The 25990-nt window shown below is 45.8% G+C and overlaps 2 protein-coding genes across 3 annotated transcripts in view; both read right to left on the bottom strand.

Annotated features, from left to right (window-relative positions):
• Positions 1-8659, bottom strand: part of LOC120030946 (serine/threonine-protein kinase 31-like) — a 63388-nt gene extending 54729 nt beyond the window's left edge. The window contains exons 1-7 of the mRNA XM_038976452.1: positions 8124-8659; positions 4235-4287; positions 3963-4061; positions 3801-3869; positions 2329-2487; positions 2009-2131; positions 1705-1916 (exon numbers count right to left, since the gene is read on the bottom strand). Of these exons, the coding sequence (XP_038832380.1) occupies positions 1705-1916; positions 2009-2131; positions 2329-2487; positions 3801-3869; positions 3963-4061; positions 4235-4287; positions 8124-8427 (1019 nt within the window). The 5' untranslated portion in view covers positions 8428-8659. The remainder of the gene's footprint in view (positions 1-1704; positions 1917-2008; positions 2132-2328; positions 2488-3800; positions 3870-3962; positions 4062-4234; positions 4288-8123) is intronic.
• Positions 8660-8859: 200 nt separating this feature from the next.
• Positions 8860-25504, bottom strand: smpd5 (sphingomyelin phosphodiesterase 5). 2 transcript variants are annotated; one of them, XM_038976988.1, is made up of 8 exons: positions 25297-25504; positions 13613-14902; positions 13094-13169; positions 11621-11761; positions 11283-11372; positions 10845-10908; positions 10276-10435; positions 8860-9521 (listed from the first exon to the last, which is right to left on the bottom strand). In XM_038976988.1, the coding sequence occupies exons 2-8, from the start codon at positions 14789-14791 to the stop codon at positions 9411-9413; spliced, it is 1821 nt and encodes a 606-aa protein (XP_038832916.1). In that variant the 5' UTR covers positions 14792-14902; positions 25297-25504; the 3' UTR covers positions 8860-9410. The 2 variants fall into 2 exon arrangements, with proteins under 2 accessions (XP_038832916.1, XP_038832917.1); XM_038976989.1 differs by having other exon boundaries at positions 13613-14812.
• Positions 25505-25990: the final 486 nt, after the last annotated feature.

The raw sequence follows: 25990 nt of genomic DNA, 5'->3' as shown, positions 1-25990 counted from the left end.
CACTATATGGTTTCATTTTATTTTCTGGCAGTGAAACAAGAATACTCCGGTGAGAAAAATAACCTCACCCAAATGTATAGCCCCATTGGAAAATCTAAATGGACTGTTGTAAATGTGAATCACATGTATTTTTTTATAAAGTGAATCACATTTTTATTTGGCGTACCCCCAAAGGCATTGCGCGTACATACCCCAGTTTGGGAATACCTGGTATAGGGTATCCAGGAGGATGCTGTTGATGTGAGCCATGACCAGCCTTTCAAAGCACTTCATGGCTACGGGGCGGTAATCATTTAGGCAGGTTACCTTCGCCTCTTTGGGCACAGGGAGTATGGTGGTCTGCTTGAAACATGTAGGGATTACATACTCATCAGTCAGGGAGAGGTTGAAAATGTCAGTGAAGACTCTTGCCAGTTGGTCCGCACATACTTTGAGTACACGTCCTAGTAAAGCTTCCGGATTAGTGTCCCGCTCCTTGAAAGCGGCAGGTCTAGCCTTTAGCTCGATGCGGATGTTGCCTGTAATCCATGGCTTCTGGTTTGGGTATATTTACGTACGGTCACTGTGGGGACGACATCATTGATGCACTTATTGATGAAGCCAATGACTGATGTGGTGTACTCCTCAATGACATCGGAGGAATCCCAGAACATATTCCAGTGTGTGCTAGCAAAACAGTCCTGTAGAGTAGCATCCGCATCATCTGACCACTTCCGTATTGAGCGAGTCACTGGTACTTCCTGCTTTAGTTTTTGCTTGTAAGCAGGAATCAGGAGGATAGAATTATGGTCAGATGAGCCAAATGGAGGGCAGGGGAGAGCTTTGTATGCATCTCTGTGTGTGGAGTAAAGGTGGTCTAGTTTTTTTCCCTCTAGTTGCACATGTGACATGCTGGTAAAAATGTGGTAAAACTGATTTAAGTTCGCCTGCATTAAAGTCCCCGGCCGCTAGGAGCGGCGCTTCTGGATGAGCATTTTGTTGTTTACTTATGGCCTTATTAGAGTTGGTTGAGTGCGGTCTTAGTGCCAGCATCGGTCTGTGGTGGTAAATAGACGGCTACGAATAATATAGATGAGAACTCTCTTGGTAGATAATGTGGTCTACAACATATCATTAGGTACTCTACCTCAGGCAAGCAATACCTCGAGACTTCTTTAATATTAGACATCGCGCACCAGCTGTTATTGATAAAGACACACACCCCCACGCTATGTCTTACCAGACATAGAATCTCTGTTCTGCCGGTGCATGGAAAATCTCAGCAGCTCTATATTATCCGTGTCGTCGTTCAGCCACAATTCGGTGAAACTAAGAACTGTAATATCTTATATGTCCCGTTGGTAGGATAATCAAAGATCATCAATTTTATTTTCCAATGATTGCATGTTAGCAAGTAGAACGGAAGGCAGTGGGAGTTTACTCGCTCGTCTACGGATTCTCAGAAGGCAGCCCGATCTCCCAATACCATTCACACCACAGGATTAGTCATGTCAAGTGAAAAAGTCAAAGTATGGGCCACTGCTAACACCCCTGATTCAACTACTCGCAAAGCTCTTGATTAGTTAAATCAGCTGTGCTAGTGCTGGGCTGGAACAAAACATTTCCAGTCCTTGGGATCCCAGAGGAACAGACAGAAAACACAGTCCTAGACAGACAGGTGTCTTACTTCATTATCCCAGCGGAACAGACAGACAGGTGTCTTACTTCATTGAAAGGGGACTCTGGTCGGGGAAAGCAGGCCGTAGTTTGGGCATGCAGACTGTAGAGCCAGGCATGTCCCCATCTCCCTGGGGGCCAGCCCAATCCAACACCCGCTGAGGCCACAGGCAATGGGACTCCTGCAGGGCCCGCACAGACATAGGGCTCTCACGGTTACTCCCCGGGAGGGTGAACTTGGCAAACTTCATCTTCAAAACCTAAGAGAGCATTTTATTGTCAGTTTTCAAGATGTGCCTTGAGTCATAAAAACTCCATACAGGACATAACAGACAGAGGTTTGTTTGAGGACCTCTTCACCGATGTCCAGGTTTCCCTGAAAAGCCTGGACCAGGATGGTCCCGTCGAAGCAGACTGACTTCTTCTGGATGCGGACCTTCTTCCCATAGATCAGATTCTTTAGGAAGGCCTTTCCCTAAAGAGCAAAACAAGTCAATGCACATTTTGTGAGCAGAAGGACTCTATTCAAAATACATCACAATGTGTCAACCCATTCACACATATATGACACCAAATACTAAACACTAACCCTTGAGATAAGAATCCTATTTTGCAAGGGGGACCTGCCATATTTCCACATAGACATTAATGACATGGAGCGGAACAGAGTACCTGCAGGAAATGTGCTGAGTCTTGGTCAGTGGACACATTGAAGCCCCGGAACTTGTACTTCTTGGCCAGACAAGGTGCCTGTAGATCCCCTGGCAGCTCCACCAGAGCTGACCGACTGACAAACTCTGTGTTCCCATAGTCAATGTAGGACACGTGAAACTGGACACAGATGGAGATTGGAATGTCAGTCTGCATCCACATCCTATTCCCTATATTAATGCACTACTTTTGACCAGGGCCTATAGGGATAAGTAGTGCACTATAGGGAATAGGGTGCCATTTGGAAACAATGTTTATTTTAAAGACAAGTTGGATACATAGTCAGCACCACAGCCAGCCTCCTCACGCCAGTCAGCACAACAGCCAGCCTCCTCACGCCAGTCAGCACCACAGCCAGCCTCCTCACGCCAGTCAGCACCACAGCCAGCCTCCTCACGCCAGTCAGCACAACAGCCAGCCTCCTCACGCCAGTCAGCACCACAGCCAGCCTCCTCACGCCAGTCAGCACCACAGCCAGCCTCCTCACGCCAGTCAGCACCACAGCCAGCCTCCTCACGCCAGTCAGCACCACAGCCAGCCTCCTCACGCCAGTCAGCACCACAGCCAGCCTCCTCACGCCAGTCAGCACAACAGCCAGCCTCCTCACGCCAGTCAGCACCACAGCCAGCCTCCTCACGCCAGTCAGCACATCAGCCAGCCTCCTCACGCCAGTCAGCACATCAGCCAGCCTCCTCACGCCAGTCAGCACAACAGCCAGCCTCCTCACGCCAGTCAGCACAACAGCCAGCCTCCTCACGCCAGTCAGCACAACAGCCAGCCTCCTCACGCCAGTCAGCACTACAGCCAGCCTCCTCACGCCAGTCAGCACAACAGCCAGCCTCCTCACGCCAGTCAGCACAACAGCCAGCCTCCTCACGCCAGTCAGCACCACAGCCAGCCTCCTCACGCCAGTCAGCACAACAGCCAGCCTCCTCACGCCAGTCAGCACCACAGCCAGCCTCCTCACGCCAGTCAGCACAACAGCCAGCCTCCTCACGCCAGTCAGCACTACAGCCAGCCTCCTCACGCCAGTCAGCACAACAGCCAGCCTCCTCACGCCAGTCAGCACAACAGCCAGCCTCCTCACGCCAGTCAGCACATCAGCCAGCCTCCTCACGCCAGTCATCACCACACCACTGGTTACACACCAGCTGCAATTCCAAATCTATTACCTGTCTAACCACTTAACTTCCAAACCAGGATCTCATCAGCACAGCCTCAGGTGGATACAGACAGATCATGCTTGTGTCAGAATGAAGGTATGAACCACAATGATACATTGATAAGCCCCCTCACATCATGTACTGTAGGCTTTTCCAGACAGCGAGGTGGTCAGCATGTCCCAAATTCCCCATAGGGCTCTGGTCAAAAGTAGTGCACTTTATAGGGAATAGTGTGCCATGTGGGTAGTATCCAGACACTCATTGACTCACATTATCAGTCTGCTGCAGGACCTTGCACCTGTACCAATAGCTGTCCTCAGAGAAGACTGCCCCATAAATCTAGATGCAAACACAAGATAGATGCAATGTATGAATCCAATGATAATGGTCTCTCTTCTCCATCTCCCAAGTCTAGCTGCTACCTTTCTTTACCTTCTGAGGATTGGGAGTTCCAAGTAACCTTGGGGCTGTTGGGCATTTGTCTGCCAAGGCATTTCTTATGTTTTCAATGGCTTGATCGTCCTTGACATTCTACAACACATAACAAACATATGGGAGTTTACTGTGTGTACATGTTTGGGTTACATTTCTTTGGTGTTCTTGTGTAAATCAAATGACTCAATCAACGGGTGAAATGTTCAACCAAAGTTCTAACGTTAATGAATTCAATAGTGGGATGTGCTACGTGTAGTTAGTTACGTTACCTGTGCCCAAAACGTGCTGGCATCCAACACGTGTGTTACACCAACAAGCTCCACTAAAATTAAATGAAACCAGTATTAATACGTGAAGGATATTTTTCATAATTAAGTGGATAGTTATAGAAATATTTAGACGACAAAAAAAATACTCACTATTCTCACCGTCCATCATTCATTGGTCTATGTTTATAGGTTGATTGGCTGTGATGTACAAAACACAACATGATTATGCGCTAGCATGCATGGCTACGGCTCCCTGGCTAGGCCAACGTGAAATCTATCAATTTATAAATTAAAGTTTTTGGAGAAATAATTTGTTCTAAAAAAACAGATGTTGTCCATGAAACAGCCAAAAATACATGTTTAATTACAGTAGGTCAACCTAATAATCTCACCTGTTTGGACCTTGATATGCGTCTTCTGTAAACGAAAAAAATGTATGCACTTTTGAGAAAATCAATGCTGAGGTCAAGCGGTTCATGAAAAAACGGGCACGCCCGAAGTCATTTTTTTTTGTGATACTCTACAGTGGGTCTCTTAGCAGGTGTAAATAATGTGTAGTACATATTAAAGCGATAAGCCACGAGGGGATGTGGTATATTGCCAATATACCATGGCCAAGGGCTGTTCCTAACCTGACGCAACGCGGAGCGCCTCTGATCTGGCGGACTCACTAAACACATACTTCGTTTGTAAATAATGTCTGAGTGTTGGACCACGCCCCTGGCTTTCCGTAAATTAAAAACACAAGAAAATGCTTTATATAAGAAATCTAATTATTTATACTTTTACTTTTGATGCTTAAGTATATTTTTACTCAAGTAGTATTTTACTGGGTGACTTTCACTTTTATTTGAGTCATTTTCTCTTAAGGTATCTTTACTCTTAGTATGAAAATGTGGTACTTTTTCCACCACTGATCGTTCTTAAGTTACAAGGAGCTGCACAAGACCATATTTTGTTTAGCTTTATACACTGACTATAGCCAACAAACAATTGTTCTGTTGTTTATATACCAAGCTCTGCACCAGATGATGTCACTGTTAACATCTACTGAATGTAATAATGTGTGGCCAGCCAGGAGTCATCATGAACAATACAATATCTTATGAAAAGTATTTTTGATATGAATTCTTTAATAAAATTCAGTCTTCTGATGAAATGCCCAAACAACCATTGCCACTGAATCCCCCTCCCCATTTGCATCAATACATCTTAACACACACAAAAACACCCTAAACCCCTAGCTACATTCCAGTGCAAACATTAACAACCATGATTGTAAGACACTTCTTCTTGTGTCATCTAGTCTGCATAGCAGACTGGTTTATAATGGTAACAAATATCAAAGCTTAGAGGACAACTTCAATTTACAGGCTGAATTCAACCAGTAACTGCAGTTTTCAACATTTGGAATGAGCCCCAAATGGTACGCTGCTTTTCCCTACAGGGCCCATAGGACTACGGTCAAAAGTAGTGCACTATAAAGGGAATAGGTCTGGTCAAAAGTAGTGCACTATAAAGGGAATAGGGTGCCATTTAAGAAGCAGACTCAGTGTCTCTTCTTTTCAATAAATAACACTCCAGTCTCAACAGTTCTTTAATTGTTGAGTCACTTGGTGACATTGACATCGGCTCCATATATGAAGTCCTCTGGGAGCGTCTCAACAGGGATGGAGCTCAACTGTTCATCAAGAGAACGTAGTGTCCACAGCTTCTCCAGTTCATACACCTCTCTGGTCTCTGGTAGCATGAAGTGGACCACCATCCTTCCTACAGGGGGGAAAGGAGAGAGAGAGGGAGAGAGAGAGAAGGGAGAGAGAGAGAAGGGAGAGAGAGAGAGAGAAGGGAGAGAGAGACAGAGAGAGGAGAGAGACAGAGAGAGGAGACAGCGAGAGGACACAGCGAGAGGACACAGCGAGAGAGAGAGCAATGGGATTAGCAAGTAAGAAATTGACATTTTCACAAATGTAATAACCTTACCTTTTTTTTTTTTTATCCCATTTTCTCCCCAATTTTCGTGGTATCCAATCGCTAGTAATTACTACCTTGTCTCATCGCTACAACTCCCGTACGGGCTCGGGAGAGACGAAGGTCGAAAGCCATGCGTCCTCCGAAGCACAACCCAACCAGCCGTACTGCTTCTTAACACAGCGCGCCTCCAACCCGGAAGCCAGCCGCACCAATGTGTCGGAGGAAACACCGTGTACCTGGCCCCCTTGGTTGGCGCGCACTGCGCCCGGCCCGCCACAGGAGTCGCTGGAGCGCGATGAGACAAGGATATCCCTACCGGCCAAACCCTCCCTAACCCGGACGACGCTATGCCAATTGTGCGTCGCCCCACGGACCTCCCGGTCGCGGCCGGCTGCGACAGAGCCTGGGCGCGAACCCAGAGACTCTGGTGGCGCAGTTAGCACTGCGATGCAGTGCCCTAGACCACTGCGCCACCCGGGAGGCCCTAACCTTACCTTATTAACCATATGTAACAGTTTAGCTTCCGTCCCTCCGTCCCACCCCATACCTGGGCTAGAACCAGGGACCCTCTGCACACAACAACAACAGTCACCCACGAAGCATCGTTACCCATCGCGTCACAAAAGCCGAGGCCCTTGCAGAGCAAGGGGAACAACTACTTCAAGGCCTCAGAGCGAGTGACGTCACCGATTGAAACGCTATTAGCGCGCACCACCGCTAACTAGCTAGCCATTTCACATCGGTTACACACATATTCTGAGAAGATATATCAGTGTAATATTTCTAGAGACCATCAGTGTGTTATTTCAGTAAATGATTCTAATCTTCATGTACTATAATCCACAGGAGCAGATTATCAAACATACCAAAGTCAATGCACATCCAGTCTTCTGCATCCTTTCCCTCAATCTTGGCATGTGGGTCCCCATCTTTCTTCATATATTTGTACTGCCAAAATATGAAACATGTATTACAACACAGTGGTGCCAAATGTACATGCTGTTTTCTGCACAGCTTTGACCAGCAGCACCATTATTCACATGTTCCAAATACATGTGAATAATTCACATGTTACTCAAAATTTGAGTAACTTTTCCAGAAATTCCCAAGTTTCCTGCTTATTCCCTTCGGATTCTGTGATTCTTCCTACCAGGATTTCTGGAAAACCTGGAAATTTGGGGAAAGTTACCGGAATTTTGCAAACCTACAATTGATTCAATAAAGGAATTACCACTTTAATGGCGTAGAGGGCCATGGCACGGAGGTGTCTTGAGGAGGACCCGCTGACAACGATGAAGTAGTCTGTGTACTTGATGTCCTCAGGCACCTTGATGACACAGATGTCTGCTGCATTCTCCTGGCGGAGCAGGGACACCAACACGTCGATGTTAAAGTCTTCCTGCGGGTTTCCTACAGCAAGGAGAGAGGGAGGATCTAAACAGTCATTCAGTATGTGCATTCGTAATACACTAGCCTGGGTGTATTGTATCAGTAACAAAGTAAAGGAAGTTTCATTTAAAATGTTACATAGAATCTATCCTTGGAAAGATTCAAGCTACATATTGACTATAACTGTGATTTCTGTGGAATGGAAAAGGAGACCATTTAGCATTTGTTTTTTGCCTGTATTTATAGAATGCTTTGGAGGTGGTGTTTTGGAGGTGAGTAAACTCCGATAGTTATCCCTATATGAAGCTTTATAATTGGTCTACAGAAAAGTGTCATGCACAACCCTGTAATTTCGAAAAAATACGTAACGAACTTTAACACGAAGAGGCAGGTATGGCGCTTAGCTAGATCAGATAGTGTGACTTTGTAATTGAATTGGGTGCCTTGTAACCATCTAACGTTACTCACACCACTAACGTTAGCTAGCTAGTTATCTGATTAAGTCAATTTTAGTTCTACTTACTTTTGCTTGAGTCACTCTGCATCTCATATTCATCTTGTTGTGCCAGAAGCTTGCCAAGGCTGTCCAATTTTAAAACATTCTCTTCATTATGTAAATCGGCGTAATATCGTCTAATACCGTTGTAAAATGCAGAGAGGTGTGGATGCAATTGTTGAGAGGCAAGACATGTGTTACGTTGATACAAAAATGTTGTGCTGCGTCGCGCTTTTGAAATTAAACACGTACCTCTAACGACACCAGTATACCCTCGAATAACATTATGTGAAAGTATCTGAGAGAGAAATTGCCTAGAACAATTTAGTACACACATGATTTAGCTATCGTGTCATTGCCATCAAAACACATGTGATTTGTTTGTTTTTCCAAGGACTGTCTAGAAACAGGAAGTGTTTCTGATTCCAGGACTCTGGTTGAGGTGTTTTCTTCGCTGTTTATGCCTCCTTCCGTACAGTAGTCCTCCTGGATGCGCTTTACCGCCGCCTAATGTACAGGAGTGGGATTTTGTGAAGTTTCATACCAAATAATATTGCTCTCGTTTCAGCTATAAAACATATTTAAATATTGAATCGCTCTCTAAAGCCATACAATCAACTTCTTATAAAGGTTTCTGAATGCATCCATATTTATCAAATTGTGTTACTGTTTTTGGTTTAATCTGTTTCACCACCCCCTCCACACAACAAATATTCTTCAAATATTTATTTTTTACCACCTTTGTAATCAGTGAGAGTCAAACATTTGGTGCATTTCAGTGAGATCATTTATTTTCCACAGGCATTATTGTGAAATCAGTGAAAAAATATAAAATATTTTCAGTACCAACAATTTACCAAAAGTAAGATTGACTGTATAAAATTTAGTTATCAATGCCCCTGACCTGAAAAGGCCCACATGTATATATAACTCAGTGAGTCATGTCATTACTCAGCTTAGATTTGGTCTCTGTATGCAGCACCAGCAAATCAATATCAGTTTTAATCCAGAAGCTATCAGACAATGTAGTGCACTATATAGGGTGCCATTTGGGATGCCCATTTCCATCTCTCTGACTGAGGATACAGGCCAGCTCACCCCCAACATAACCCCTTGGCATTTTTCATTGGTCTGTTTACTGTGTAATTGTTGCTGTGAAAATTGTTGTACCCGTGTGGTGCATAGTAGCTGCTTGCATCCAAAATGGCACCCATAGGACTTTGGTCAAAAGTAGTGCACTATATAGGGAATAGTGTGCCATTTGGAATGAAGTACATATCTTTCCCTTCTCCCCAAATGGATTCAGGCTTGGGTTGTCACTCATTCGGACTGGGCAGTGTCTGAGTCCAGGAACACATTGAGCCTCAGGCCCACTGGAATGTGGTCGGTGAGGCCAGCAAGCTGGGTCACAAAGGTGAACTCCTCAATTTCCTATAGCAGAGAAAGAAAAAGATGCAATAACACCAGAGTTAATAATAGACCCACACATTGTGACGCCCGCAGCCAGCCAGACGCGCGCTGTCGCGGCGCCCGCAGCCAGCCAGACGCGCGCTGTCGCGGCGCCCGCAGCCAGCCAGACGCGCGCTGTCGCGGCGCCCGCAGCCAGCCAGACGCGCGCTGTCGCGGCGCCCGCAGCCAGCCAGACGCGCGCTGTCGCGGCGCCCGCAGCCAGCCAGACGCGCGCTGTCGCGGCGCCCGCAGCCAGCCAGACGCGCGCTGTCGCGGCGCCCGCAGCCAGCCAGACGCGCGCTGTCGCGGCGCCCGCAGCCAGCCAGACGCGCGCTGTCGCGGCGCCCGCAGCCAGCCAGACGCGCGCTGTCGCGGCGCCCGCAGCCAGCCAGACGCGCGCTGTCGCGGCGCCCGCAGCCAGCCAGACGCGCGCTGTCGCGACGCCCGCAGCCAGCCAGACGCGCGCTGTCGCGACGCCCGCAGCCAGCCAGACGCACGCTGTCGTGACGCCCGCAGCCAGCTAGACGCACGCTGTTGTATTTCCTAGAACACATCCTCATGGTGTTCCAAGCAATCATTTCAATAACACAGGTGGAGGTCAGGAGTGTGGAGAGGAGAACATGAAGGAAGTGGACTCTTCTATACAGCTGAATGAGAAGGCAGGTATCTGATAGCTAGCTCATGTTAGCTAACCTAGCTAGCTAACCAGAGAGGGGAAAAGTATGGAAACACTTACAGTTCGGCAGTGCTTGGAGATGGAGCTCTCTCTGTAGAGGATGTAGTCGATGCGGCGCCCCACCCAAGGCTGACCCAACTCAGGGTAGACCATGGGACAGCCTTCCAGGGCCACAGGAGAGGAGATGTACTGCTTCCTCAACTCCTCTCTCTCCAGGGTCCTAGAGACAGGGAAGGGATCAGGGGAACTTAGGACGTCCCAAACGACACCTTATTCCATATCAAATCATATATAATTGGTCACATACGCATGTTTAGCAGATATTATTGCGGATGTAGCGAAATGCTTGTGTTTCTAGCTCCAACAGTGCAGTAATATCTAACACACACAATCTAAAGTAAAGGAATTAAAAATATATAAATAGTTGGATGAGCAATGTCAGAGCGACATTGACTAAGATACAGTAGAATAGGATAGAATACCGTATATAAAAAAATATGTAAACATTATTAAAGTGACTAGTGTTCTAAATGATTAAAGTGGCCAGTGGTTTCAATGTGTTGTAGTGCACTGTTTTGACCAGGGCCCATTGACTACATCCAGTGAATGCAGTCTGAGGGATAGCATACCTTTGAAGATTCTCTGGGGTCCTTACATCCTCATGATACAGAGTAGGCTGTTCCAGCAAAGTGCCTGAACGATATAACATAAGAAAACATTTTTGTCCATTTCCACAGATGTACCTTGGCAAAAAATTTTTTTTAAAATAAACTCCTTACAAGACATAAAACAGACAATATAGTTAACATGGGCTGGGGCCTGTACAGGAGACTGACTATACAAGAGGTTAAAAACATTAATCATGTCACATAAATGTGCACAAGAGGACATCAAGAGGAACCTAATGCCTTGTAGGCCTGTATGTCAGCTATGTATCCCAAATGGCACCTTATTTCTAAATAGTACACTACTTACCTATGGGCCCTGGACAAAAGTAGTACACTGTATAGGGAATAGGATGCCATTTGGGACGCACAATCTAAAGATAGTGCAACAGTCCAACTCACCAATGACCCAGGGCTTCTCCTGGCCCGGCCCGGCCCTGCAGGGGTCTCTGTACTCCTCAAACAGACTGTGCCTCTGTTCTAGACTGTCATCTGACCAAGGACCAACACACAGAAACATGGAACAATGTGGAAACCTGTTGCACGACATCAAGCCCACACAGATACCCATCTATAGAAGACAAACTGCATGCAGAGCCAATGTACGTAGACAGAAAGGTATCCAAAAATGACACCCTATTCCCTATATAGTGTACTACATTTGACCAAGGCCCATAGGGCTCTCATCAAAAGTAGTGCACTGTATAGAGAATATGATTCAATTTGGGACGCAGCCGTACCAGGTGAGCAGTTGTCGAAGTTGAAATCCCCAGAAAGCACGTCAAACACGACCACCTCATCAGGCTTGCTATTGGTCACCTGGAACTCCTGGATCCACTTGGTGAGCATGTTGAGCTGCTCACAGCGGATCTCCCCTTCACCTGCTCAGCCAATCACAGGACACACAGGGATCAGTTCTCTCAACACTATTGACCCCATTACAATACAAGCAGAGAGAGACTGGTGCTGGACAGATAATTACTGCGTCCCAAATCAAAGTTTATTGGTCACGTACAGAGTTAAGCAGATGTTACAGCGGGTGCAGTGAAATGCTTGTACTACTAGCTTTTAACAGGGCAGTAAAAATGTCAAACAAGTACACAAATAACAAAAAACAAAACAATTTTAGAAAACCCAATTAACTGTCAGATTCTGGCTTGAAATATACTTATTCCTGTCACCATATTAGACCTTATTGATTACTTTACATGTATAAAATAACTGTATGTTAGGGGTCAATGAAGGAAGAATAGGAACTTTGTTTATGGAAAGTTACCGAGCGAGACAATGGGAAGTACAGAAAGTTTCTGTCCATTTAAACATGTTATTGCTGAATAGTAATATTTCTAAAGGAAGGAGGTACAGAACAGTCTAGTCTCAGTAACTGACCAGGCAGGCCAGCTGCTGTGGAACTCAATAAGGTGAACAGTTGAAGAGAGAAGAAATCTCTGGGAGGGGGGGCCAGAGGGGCCCACCCAGAAGACCAGCTAACTACAGTCCTATCACACACACGCTCTACTGAAGGTTCTAGACTCATGCAGGGCCATGACAACACCAGTAAGAGGAACAGATTTAGTTCCTGCCTAGCAACAGAGATGGATTGTTTATCTTAGTTATAAAAGGGAGGTGACTCCTAGTCAGAAGGTATAGATATGTACTTGTATGTTGTGCTTGCAGCTGAGGCACCCAGTGGGTTGAATAAACGTGGCTTTTCTCTAGTCGTCCGTTTGAGTTTTTACTCTGTCTGTTCAGAACCTAAACACAACAAATGCAATCTGTGCATATATACACACACCAAAAAGATATACTAAGAGTGATATGTACAGCAGTAGACACTGTATATTACAGTGCGCTATGTCAGGAATCCAGTATATAAATGTGTGGTGTGCATAAACAGTGGAGATTTAAAAAAACATGAGCTGGCGCACGCCCAGAATAATAGTTTGTGTGGAGGCGCTGACTAACGGCGAATAAACTATAAACTATCAAAATAAAAAAAGTCGCACACTCCATGTATAAACTCCCAGCAATTTAATGGGTATTTACCAACGTTTTGGCATCCTTGTGCCTCCCTCAGAGTGCATAAACAGTGTTACTACAATGCAATGTACAGTAGTAGCTCAATTATAATGAGCTATGTGAGAAGTTGTGCTGTAAATAGAGAAGAGGCGGCCATTTTGGATTAAGTTTAAAAATGAATGAAGATGACTTGCCTTCAGGTGCATGGAGGTGTGTGCAGTTAAAATATCCAACCAGCTTCTTCTCTTTCTGATTCTGGCCAACTAGCACCTGGAAACACCCACAAACCATTACTTCACCACCGGGTATGAACTGTGTTGTTGTTGATGTTGTTTAACCCATGGTAAAATGGAGCGGCCGTTATCATTACAATAACTCAATACAGTAGGAGCGTTAACGGCAACCAGATGGCACTACATTTACATTTGAGTAATTTACCAGACACTCTTCTCCAGAGAGACTTACAGTCAGTGCATTCAACTAAAGTTAGTAGAAGAAGAAAAAAAACAACACATTTCACAGTTATTATAAGCAGAAAAAACCCTAAGTGCAGGCGAGAGGTGAGAAAGACAAGAGCTATAATGACAGTGAGTGGCATAGAATTACAAATTAGAACTGTATTTCTCCTTAATTTAATCAAAATGGCTGCCAATATCAGCCCATTGACTTCATCCCCTCTAGTAATGTAATAGGATCTCTGTGGTGAGTGGTACCTTGGCAGAGAGCAGGCCTTTAGCAGCCAGGGCGTCCTCCCCCCAGCCGTTAGGGAAGCAGTGGTACTGGGCCTCCAGCACTGGGTAACGGCTGGCCAGGAACAGGCCACTGTTGAAGAACTTAAAGGAGGAGCAGCTGCCAGGAGGCTGGCAGGCGTACACCCCTACATCATACAGTATGTGGTTGAACAGGGGCCCCAGGGTGTTGGTCAGCTTCACAGCTGCCCTCTTATCAAACACCTCCTCCAGACACAGGATGTCCACATTGGCCGGGAAGAGAGAGGACACCTCCCAGGGCACGTCGTCTGGCCCAGCCTGACCGCGCTGGGCGACCCCCTGAGTGCGTAGGGCCCGCGGAGGGTTCCTGTGGCCCTTCCGGTCCTGCTGATTGGAGTTGTGGTTGGTGTTGATGACGGGGGCGGGAGAATGGGAAGACTCCTCAGTGTCGTCACAGGGCACGTACACCACATAGTTTGAGTCACTGGGCTTGGGGGGCGTCGTAGTTGGGACCGCTCCGTCAGCTTGGTCCTCGTCTGAATGGGCCTGGGGTGGCGGCTGGCAGGCTGGGTCTGTAGCGCCGTATGAGGCAGGGCTGGTGGTGGAGGGGCCGGGGAGCAGGCTACTGGAGGGGCTGAGGGTGCCACAGCTACTGGGAGAGTCCACGAAGATTCGGATGTGTGGCCGGTTCACGCCCTGCACGATGCTCCGGCCGATGGCGGTGGCACGGCGCTGCGTGTGTCCCAGGTTGTTGAAGCGCGCGATGCCGTCCGGCAATAGGCACAGGTTGGCAGTAGCAAAACCAAAAGTGGCCTTGTTGGCCCCTGCCTCAAAGCCCAGGTTCCTCTCCCCCTCCTCGGCTGGTGCTGGCCTCGATGGCGGCTCCTGGTGGTAGGAGAAGGGCCTTCGGGCGGCCTGGAGGGGAGCCCAAAGCAGGAACCCCAGGAAGGCCAGGGGAGCTGTGACCAGGAATAGGGCGAGGAAGAGGATGAAGCCGAAGAACACCTTGAGAGGGTGGAGGTAACACTCCTGCTCCTGCCGCTGGGTGCGTTCCAGGCTGGTGGACATGCAGACGGCAATGAGGCGGTCCAGGAACCAGAAGCAGGGCAGGATGAGACCCCAGCTCACTGCATGGAGGCCCTCCACAAAGCAGTTGGGGAATGGGGACTCCCGCAGAGACATGCCTCCCTCCTTCAGTCACCTCTGGACACAAATAGGGAGAGCAGGCATCAGGGCTCCCAGCTGCTCACCTCACTCTGGTTATTCACCATCTGACTGAGACTCTGCAATCCACTGGAAGTAAACGTAGAACACAACACACAGACAGGACATGTAGAGGGTGTTTTCAGACCTTTCCTGGCTCCACTAGTGAGGTAAATCAATAGTGTAAGAAATTGTATTAGATATTGGTAACTTGTTTTAACAACTGCTCAACATTAGCTATACTTGACACAACATGCACACACCCCCTCTTTCTCTTGGACATATGCTGGTCTCATTAGATGACAACCACCGACACACACAACTCCCCTCCCCCATGACAACCACAGACACACACAACTCAAGGTTGGAGCACAAGACAAAGGACTGTGGGAAGAGCCAATGGAATGTCGACATCAGGCCCGGACAGGACAACCCACGACCCAGATCGACCAATCGGAAGGCCAGACGACAAGATCAACCTACTTTGCTAGTTGCCTATATAATCTGAATGTACTGTTTTAGAGCGCTCTCTTGTCCGACGATTCCATACGAATCAGACAGAAGGGGGCCGTGTGCACGATGTACTAAGATATTTTTACATGTAATTAAACGGCCTTATTATACAAATATCCACCTCGTCCTATGTCTCCACTTGATCTCCTGTCTCCAGTAAACGTTTTATCAACAAAACTTGGTAAGCAGAGGATGGTAAAAGACATCTTTGAATTCGGTCCATAGAAAATTGATCAGACAGGAGACACGTGGGAGAAAGATTCCAGAAGGAGAGGTGACCTGTTCGAAGGAGAATCGCGATTCAACTCACCCAGGAAACTGATCAAAAGAGCTCGAAACTAAAAGGTAAGCAGATGCCTGTTTAATCAAAATCTGTATATTGTATTATAGCCAATATCCAAATTCAATGATCAGAAGTACTGTGGTGAGTGTGAATTGTTGCTAAATTTATGTGGAATTGTTTAGAATCTAAGGCATTGTGTAAAGATATCTAAGTATTAATAGGTCAAAGACTTGTTCACATAGTCTGGCACTACTCGGTATGCTGATCGAGTAGGTGTACAGTGAAGAATAAGCTTTATAAGGATTCACATAGTCGGGCCATACCTGACAGTCGATCAGCTAGGGGTTACCGTGAAGAATCCATAATTATGAGATCCAGATAGTCGGGCAATAGTTAGATTGGCAATCAGCTAAGTGTTACCGTGAGGACCCATAAAAAAATAATAATAATAATTCAAAGACTTGTTCACATAGTCTGGCACTACTCGGTATGCTGATCGAGTAGGTGTACAGTGAAGAATAAGCTTTATAAGGATTCACATAGTCGGGCCATACCTGACAGTCGATCAGCTAGGGGTTACCGTGAAGAATCCATAATTTAGAATAGCTATTTAGCTAGGTGTTACCGTGAATCTAATGTGATATTGTATGTGTAAGTTGTGTTGGCGCAATGTGGGGGATTGAACGTTCCACGAGACCGATTGCTACTAATTAGCCATATGCTAAGTTGAGGCTGTGTTAAAGTGACCGCCGAGTCAGAATGTGTGAGCTGCTGTGAAGCAGCTATTTTCTGCTGATATAGTTGACCTGATTTTTCCCTCTCGTGCTGTTGGTAAATCCTTAAGGGTTAGAATTAATTTGACAATTATTTTAGAAGCGCTAGAATATACTAGTATATTGTCCCAAAAGGAAATTTCTGAAATGTTTTGGCAAAGTATTTAATTAATCGAAAAAGTTCAAATTAATCGAAAAAAGTTAAAAGCAATAACAACTTTCGAATGAAAGATCCTATAATTGTCATTCCAATTATATAAGGAGCGCTTGAATTCATTAGTATATTGTACCAAAAGGACAGTTCTGAAATATTTTGCCAAAGTATTTAATTAATTGAATAAGCAAAAAGCAATAATAATTTTTGAATATAAGTACCTAAAATTGTCATTCCAATTATATCAGGAGCGCGTGAATATATTAGTATTTGTTCCAAAAGGATATAGCTGAAATATTGTTGGAAAACGAAAAATAATTCATCGAATACACGGTAATAAAATTCTTTGTGCACGCGGGTCAGACACGAGATTGGTCGGTGGTAGAGCCAAGGACACTTCGCTGGTTTCGATCAGTGACGGGCTAAAGTATACAAAGATATTAATGGACCCAGACATAGCTTAACGACAAAATGGCCACGACCATCGTCCCCAAACACAAATTCAATGAATACTTAGATCAGAGAATGGAAGACAGAGCAGGGGGGAGAATACAATATAAGGCCATTAAAAAGATCTGGGAAAAAGTGAGGCTAAAATGGATGCAAGCAGGTTACCTTAGTGGGGCGGCCCCATCAAAAGGGCAACTCCTCACTATGGAGAAAGAATTAGGGGAAGCAGTAAAGGAAGAGATAGAAAGTGAAGTTGAAAAGAATAAGAGTCACTTATTTAAAAAGGAAGGAACAAAGCATAGGGAAAGAGCAGAGGCTGAGCTGAAAATAGGAATTTGGGCAATTGAAGAAATTAGAAGAGCACTCCCTTACAGGAAACCTGACATGATGGGGGTGGTCACTGGAGCCCCATCTGACACCAAAGAGGGCAGGCCCAACAATAATGACGCCCCACCTACCACCACAGCAGCCCCATCGGCCCCAACCCATCTCAGGGGCACTGTGGGGTTAATGGCACTTCCCCAGGCTCAGTTCAACTCCCATGTGCATCACCACATTACCCAATACAATAAGGATAAGGGAGGGGCTGAAACACAAATCCAGTCCCTACAGGTACAACTTTTGAAACTACAATTGAAAGAGGCCCAGAAAGGAGAGAAACCCAAGAAACAGATGGTGGCTGAAGACCAACAAGAAATCTCACAAATTATTGAAAAAACTGTTTCCCGAATGATACAGCAACAACAACTACCCATCTTCACCCAGCAGGGACCATCTATACACCCACCCCAGGAGCAGCCATTCCAACTGCCGTATGCCTACCCGCTTCAGCCATACCCTTCGTCGGAACCACCTCTACAACCCTACTACCCACTACCACAATCAAACTATTCACCCACATGGGGACAGCCCCAGAGGTACTCTGGATCTTATGGAAGCTGTCATAATTGTAAACAAGCTGGGCACATGGTGCGACAGTGTCCGCACCCAATAACCCCGGCCCAAAGCCAGTTTCTGGCCAATAGGGGACGAGAATACGCCCCTAGACTAAGAGGGGGAGAGTAGAGTGTTGATGTATCACTCCTACAAACTGGACCACATTGAACTAGGACAAACCATATGCTCCAGGTATGTAGCTGCAGTGGCAAAAGCTATTGAAAAACAGCCCACTTGGTAATGTGCCATCCATTAGAAATCCACACCCACCATGGAGTTGCAGCATATCTGATGAGCAAAGAATTCACGTTCAGCGCTGAAAGAAAAACAAAAATCCAGAATAAATGCACACAATCACGCATCACTTTTGTCAACACTGACAAAAACATGGCAGACGCACTCAATGCTGAAGAAGGTCTACCCCACTCCTGTGCAGAAAGAGCTGCACAAGAACTGAAACTGAGACCTGACCTGGGGAACGAACCACTCAACAACCCGGACCTATGGTTATACACAGATGGATGCTGCTATAGAGGAGAGGAAGGGAACATAGCAGCATACGCAGTGGTGCAGCAGCTCCCGGATAGATCACATGTGACTTTGGAATCTGCCATCATCACACAACCTGCATCAGCCCAGTTAGCTGCAATCATAGGTTTGACACAAGCTCTGGAAAGAGCTGAAGGAAAGACTGTAAACATCTACACCGACTCAGCGTATGCTCATGGAGCAGTCCATACTGATGGACCACAATGGGTTAGACGCAACTTCACCACCACAGGAAACCTGCCAATCAAACACAAGACACAGATGGAAAAACTGATTAAATCAGTCTCACTACCTAAGAAGGTGGCCATCATGAAGTGTAAAGGACATCAACAACTGAAAAACAGAGTCAGCGAGGGAAATGATGCAGCTGACAAAGCAGCCAAGAAAGCTGGTGGATACACCCCGAGACAAATGATACTTCAGATCCAACCAGCTCGGACTGAGCTCACAGGGCAACACATAAAAGAACTCCAGTTTTCAGCAGGACCCTATGAACACTCAGTATGGGGACAGAAAGGGGCCACCAAAGGACCTGATGAACTGTGGAGATGCCATGATGGCAGACTAGTGGCCCCTGCAAACCTCTGTCCAGAACTAATACGAGAAGCTCATGGGCCCACACACGAAGGCAAACTGAAGACTTTACAGAAGGTGTCCCACATCTGGTGGCACCCCCACATGAAAGACATGACAGATTTGTTCTGTGACGAGTGTAGCATTTGTGGTAGCCACAATCCAAAGAAACCATATCAAACGCCCATGGGTTCATACCCAGTCCCAAATGCTTGTTTTCAGGACATCAGCATAGATTACACAGATATGGGGCAAGACAATGTGACAAATGGAAAAAGGTACCTGTTAGTTATGGTAGACAGGTTCTCTAAATGGGTTGAGGCAATACCAACAGCAAGGGAGGATGCAAAATCGGTCATTAAGTGGCTGCAAACCGAACTCATACCAAGGTATGGAGTTCCAAGGCAAATCCGATCCGACAAACGGGTCCCATTTCAGTAACCAACACCTGAGACAGGTGGAGGAAAGATTGGGTATTGTGCACAAGTTTGGGTTAGTGTACAGGCCACAATCTCAAAAGTCTCGTGGAACGCGCCAATCAAATGTATGTGCAGGTTTGAAGTTGATTTGGGTTGAAGCCCTGCCCCTGGCGTTGCTGGCCATGAGAGCCTCTCCAGGTGCAGGCACCCATCTCTCTCCTCATGAGATAATCGCTGGAAGAGTCATGCTTGGTCCACCAAGGGAGGGAGGTCATATGCCCGCCCTTGATGTATAACAAATTGTAATGTCTGATAATTGACGGAACTTTCTGCAGCTCTCTCCACACAGATTCACAAGGTCCAAATGGGGGAGCTGACGGGAGATCCGCCATCACTGAAGGTAAAAATTGGTGACTGGGTGGGGTAAAAGTCCACAAGAGAAAGTGGCTGGAACCCAGGTGGACTGAACTGTACGAAGTGAAGGAGGTTACTTCACACTCAGTTCAGGTCAAAGGTAAATCAGGCGCACCTTGGCACCACCTCACACATTGCACTCCAGCTCCAATTCCTTCTAGAACACTGACAGAAGTCAGAGCTGATTTAAACAGCTAAATTCGATTTTTAATTAAGACATTCCTGACTCAGGGGATGCGGCATCAAACTCCGCCTCCCCTGCAAAAAGAAACCTCGCCCAGTTAGAGGGACATTTCTCCCTCCCTGGGCAAGGCTAGGGATATCTGGCCCCTTATTTGTGATATTCCTAAATCTTTAGGATAAGGGTTTCCGTGTTCCCAGAGACAAGATATCTTAAAGGAATACACTCATATTGGAATAGGAGTTTTACTTTCTGAGTTTTATTTAGGCAAGGGACTTTGAGAAGATAAAGGGTTCTTTTGGTATGTCTGGATATGGTATGGAACACGAATGTAGGTGTAACCTTTTGACCTATTTTCTGTTTTCGTTGCATTTTCCGGTGACTTGATCACTCACGGGGAAATGTAGTGAGAATAATGAATTTGTGTCATTTGGGATACTAGTTGAGGTAAATTGATTATAATAGAGTTTATAACTCTTGACCATAAGGTAAGCATTTGTATTGGCCATTAGAAGATAGAGATAGGTTTATTAAGGTTATGTAAGGACTTTAGAGATTGACACTATAAGACATGTTGTTATTTTTAAATCCATTTGGGATAGATAAAGTCAAAACAGTGAGACACTTAGTTAATATTGCAAAAGAACACATAGTTGTTATTGACTATTATTAGAAAAAGGCAGACAGATGGGTCTACCCCGCACTGTTGAGACCTTGAAGGTTTGAGAGTAGAGTGGGGAGGGTGGACCAGGGAAATGAGCAAGGTAGGCTGTGAAATAAGATAGGACAGAAGGGGGTTAACACATATAAGCAGCACAGATACATTTTAAAGTAGATAAGTCACTTGACAGAGAATTGGAAAAGAATAGATATGAATGTACGCCCAAGGGAGAATTGGATATGCGGCGAATAAAAGGGACGTTCCTATAATATGATGTACTAAGTCATTATTTAGAGTAGGTAAGGTTGATACCTGGCCAGAGCCAGGTATCAAACGGGGGAGGGTACATTGTGGTCTAGGATAGGATGGGGCCTATTGGATAATAAACTTATTTAAAATTAAAAATTTCTAGCTAAAAAATAGGCATAGAAGTTAAATATATAATCAGATAGAACAAATGAGAAACTGTTTGTTAACCAAACCTGTATGTCCAAGATTTTATGCATTGCAGGTGAATTAAGGGAGAAGGTGAATCACTCGACCTGGGGGCATATCGCACTTGGAGGGTGAGACACACTGACACTGCCGAATGATCACAGAGTTAAGGAGAAGAACCGTTGCTAATAGAGCTCGGGGATCAACTCCTTAATGAAGAATCCCTGACCCCGACCTCTCAACACTGTGTACGTTCATAGAAGTGAAAGTGTTGTTTGATCTCTGGCTAATGATGTGTTCTCTGGGAGAGGGTGGGGTTTTACAGGACTGCTTGTAGTCCTGAGCTGTCTGATTAGGATACGATGGGGATGTTACCATCACAGTGCCGCCAGAACCACCACCAGTTCCAACAGACCAGGGTTCAGCCGGCCTCCTCCACCACTTCAAGACCAAGTCCCACGCCATCACCTAAGCTCTCCAATCTGGTACAGATAATAAATATAAAAGACATCTCAGATAGTGACCAATTGGGGACTGAAACTGGTTATGAGGAAAGGGAGAATATGTGGTTGGCCTACAAAACACTTAATAGAAAGGACTGTGTCGTATGTGGACATGCCAGACCTATTCTGACTGCTCACCCATTTGTCCTAAGTAATGGGGAAGGTTGGATGTGCATATTGGAAAGTTCAAGCCAAATTCAACTCTGTGTAAAACTCTGAGTCTTGTGTTCCCAGAAGTCCCTCCCCAGAAGGTACCGTGGGGAGTTAAGGCATATGGGGGATATAACAGCTGTATCACTGGTACAGGTAGAGGTATAGACTATGGAAGGCTCCCTACTATTACCTGCATCACTAATGCCACTATTAACTAGAGGTGTTGCTGATGTATGGTGGATGTGTGGACCTGCCAGGCGGTTGACCCCATTTTGAAAGGAAATTGTTGTTGCACATGTGTTTTGGCCAGTCTGATACCACCATTGCCTATTATTGAGGTTATAGCTAACCAACTTCTGGGAGCTGCACATGACACAGAGACTCGGTACCAACCCAGGAGACGGCAGAACCGTGACGCTCCTTGGTCCGAGGGTACAGATAACATGCACACCAACCTGTTGGGGTCCCAATAGGGGTTCCCCACGAATACCAGACGTTAAACAGGAAAGATGGCCTGTGGCATCTGATGCCCATCATTTGGCCCAGCTATTGTTGGTACAAAATCAAAATGTCTGGATCAATTATATCTACTATAATTAATGATGATTTGTTAAACACACCCACACAGCACTTACAGGGATGGCTGAACAATTGGATGCTACCTCTCAAACCAGTAGACACAATAGACTAACACTGGACATAAGTCTGGCCAACCAGGGAGGTGTATGAAAAAAGATTGTAGAACAGTGTTGCATGTTTGTCCCTAACAATACTAGTCCGGATGGGAGCATTTCAAAAGCTCTGAGTGGGTTGGCAAGGTTATCAGTGGAGATGAAGGGTCTTGCAGGTGTGGAGGAGAGTGGACTGTTCCCCTGGCTGGGTGGTTGTTTTGGTAAGTACACTGCAATGATGATTACTGGATTTCTGACACTAGTTGTTGTTTTTCATTTTTGTGTTGCCTGTATCATACCTTGTTTGAAGAAGTCTGTTACAGATGTGGCAAGGGCCTCTGGTATGATGCCGTTGCTTGATGCTCCAGTTGGAGAGGCTGATACGAAAACAAGCTTCCGCAGGAGAGTGGGCTTGACAGAGGAGGACCCTTGGTTTGCGGTAGTTGATGTTGTCGAATGAATAAAAAGTGATGTTTGTCCTCCCTATTGTGAAGGTTTGAAGTTCCCGGGTGGCGACGAGCCCACCTGGTACAGGTTGTATAGAGGGATGGACCTGAGGGTTTAACATATTCTCGTTTTTTGGTTTACTAATGTGTGGTTGGCCACTCCAGGTGTAGTTATTGGAGTGGTCTCCTTTTTGGTCCTTGCTCATTTACGACTCAACTTACATTGATGATATTGGTGTCCCTAGGGGGTGCCAGATGAATATAAACTGGTGGACCAAGTGACAGCTGGGTTTGAATCTTCTGTCTGTTGGTGGTGTACAGTTAATAAAAATGTGGACAGAATTAACTACATTCATTTTAATGTCCAGAAACTGGGAAATTGGACTCAACAAGGCTTCGAGGCGGTCCATGGACAATTGGCAGCCACATCCCTGATGGCATTTCAAAATAGAATCGCGGTTGATATGTTATTGGCTGAACGCGGGGGGGTCTGTGCAATGTTTGGTGAGCAGTGTTGTACTTTCATTCCCAATAACACAGCTACGGATGGGAGTCTGACTGTAGCATTAGAGGGACTTCGTGCCCTTAATGGTAAGATGAAACAGCATTCTGGAGTGGACACTTCTATGTGGGACTCATGGATGGATGCCTTTGGTAAATATAAGACGCTGGTTTCCTCTATCCTAGTATCTATTTCCGTTTTTGCAGGCATTCTTGTACTTTGTGGATGCTGTTGCATTCCATGTGCGCGGACGCTTGCTAGCCGTGTTATCACTGCCGCCATAGACCCTAGTCAGGAAAGGGCCCAAATGTTCCCATTGCTTGATGATGGGGAAGCTGGACCTGTCTATCTATTTGAGGACTAAGATACTTTTATGTCACGTCTCTTGTGAGACGTGAAGAGGGGGAATCAAAATTTGTCTTCTGACAAATTTTATCCCATAGCTTTGTCTTTTTTTTTTTACTTTTATGTCACGTCTCTTGTGAGACGTGAAGAGGGGGAATCAAAATTTGTCTTCTGACAAATTTTAACTAGTTTATTCACGTCTATAAGACGTGAAGAGGGGGATTTGTAAGAAATTGTATTAGATATTGGTAACTTGTTTTAACAACTGCTCAACATTAGCTATACTTGACACAACATGCACACACCCCCTCTTTCTCTTGGACATATGCTGGTCTCATTAGATGACAACCACCGACACACACAACTCCCCTCCCCCATGACAACCACAGACACACACAACTCAAGGTTGGAGCACAAGACAAAGGACTGTGGGAAGAGCCAATGGAATGTCGACATCAGGCCCGGACAGGACAACCCACGACCCAGATCGACCAATCGGAAGGCCAGACGACAAGATCAACCTACTTTGCTAGTTGCCTATATAATCTGAATGTACTGTTTTAGAGCGCTCTCTTGTCCGACGATTCCATACGAATCAGACAGAAGGGGGCCGTGTGCACGATGTACTAAGATATTTTTACATGTAATTAAACGGCCTTATTATACAAATATCCACCTCGTCCTATGTCTCCACTTGATCTCCTGTCTCCAGTAAACGTTTTATCAACAATAGTGCATGAAGTTGCGTGGTTGTCAAGGAAATGACTCCCGTTCGGGAAACCTAATCAACCCAAGGGGGCTGGGCGACAGGTGGTGCGTCATAGTACACGGGATCAATTGGAGTAGAAAGGCAGATTACATTGGCTTACTGGGCTGCGCGCACATGAAGGGCTGGGTTGGTGGATAGACAGACATTGTTGGAAAGGAGGGCAAGAGGAGAAGAATATACAGGTATCTTACCCAAACTACTGTTAATCCAGACGTCACCATCTGCACGAATTTACTAATCGCTATAGCGACAGATGTGTAGTATACTACTAGTGGTCGGTGCAACGTTCAAAATAGTCCACACAAAGGCTCCAAAAAGACCCACACCTTCCGACAATGACGCCCCTGAGTTCGCGCATTTCTGCTGACACTCATGCCAACCAACATCAGTCATGAATGAATGTGATATCGATTGATTCTCAAGTTCTCGCTGTGTGTGCTTGTTACTTTGAAATGATCGACTCGCCCCAAATGCTGTTCTCACAACTGACGTGGCGTGGTTAGCTAGCTAGCCAGCTAACGTTAACTTGGGAGTACTAACGTTACCTGGCTAATTCAACCAGTTTGAAAATGTTCACTAATTTGGGCTAGGTAGCAGGTGCTCACATGCACAATGTATCATTCATAAACAAGACAATTTTGTCTTACACATTTGCATAGCCACACGTTCGTGGACTAATGTTAGCTACTAGCTAGCTAAAATAGTTTAGCTAGGTTAGCAAACGTTAACATGAACTATGCACCTATATTCTTACCTGTCTGCGTAGAAGAGTCCACTTCCTTCATAAAATGTGAATTTATCCGTCTAAATACATGTAACCATGGCTACTGCTAAGTTGGCCTTGTCATTCTGTGGATATTTTTCATTCAATATTCCTGTATAAAACAGAATACAAGGATTCCAGCGACCAGTTTAATACTTGTCCCGCGCGGGGAGTAGCCAACTCCAGTCTAGACAGTTTGCGCGTGCATGCTGCTTATTTCCCACCGTGTGCGTGCTCGTCTGAAATGACAAGTGAGCTGAACATATTTCCTTATATGAACAGTAAAAGGGTTATTAAGCGCGGATTCGCGCTTATAAGGGTCGTTACAATATTGAAAGGCAACAATTTCAAAGACTTTACTGAGTTACTGTTCATATAAGAAAATCAGTCAACTGAAAGAAATTAATTAGGCCCTAATCATTGGATTTCACATGACTGGGCAGGGTGTAGCTATGGGTGGGCCTTGGAGGGTATAGGTCCACCCCCTTGGCAGCCAGGCCCACCCACTGGGGAGCAAATCCCAGCCAATCAGAATTAGTTTCTCCCCACAAAATGGCTTTACTACAGACAGAAATACTCCTCAGCACCCCCCACCCAGACGATCCTGCAGGTGAAGAAGCTGGATGTGAATGGGCCGGCGTGGTTACACATGGTCTGCGATTGTGAGGCCGGTTGGATGTACTGG

The sequence above is a fragment of the Salvelinus namaycush genome, chromosome 37, assembly GCF_016432855.1.
Source record: "Salvelinus namaycush isolate Seneca chromosome 37, SaNama_1.0, whole genome shotgun sequence".
NCBI lineage: Eukaryota > Metazoa > Chordata > Actinopteri > Salmoniformes > Salmonidae > Salvelinus > Salvelinus namaycush.
This window is presented reverse-complemented; position numbering and strand designations above follow the sequence as displayed.

Coding starts and splice junctions, on each gene's coding strand:
- smpd5 (XM_038976988.1), bottom strand. CDS start 14,791: ATGTCTCTGCGGGAGTCCCCATTCCCCAACTGCTTTGTGGAGGGCCTC. Junction 13,170..13,612: donor AAGGCCTGCTCTCTGCCAAG/GTACCACTCACC, acceptor GGGTGTTTCCAG/GTGCTAGTTGGCCAGAATCA. Junction 9,522..10,275: donor TCTCCAAGCACTGCCGAACT/GTAAGTGTTTCC, acceptor TCTCTGCTATAG/GAAATTGAGGAGTTCACCTT.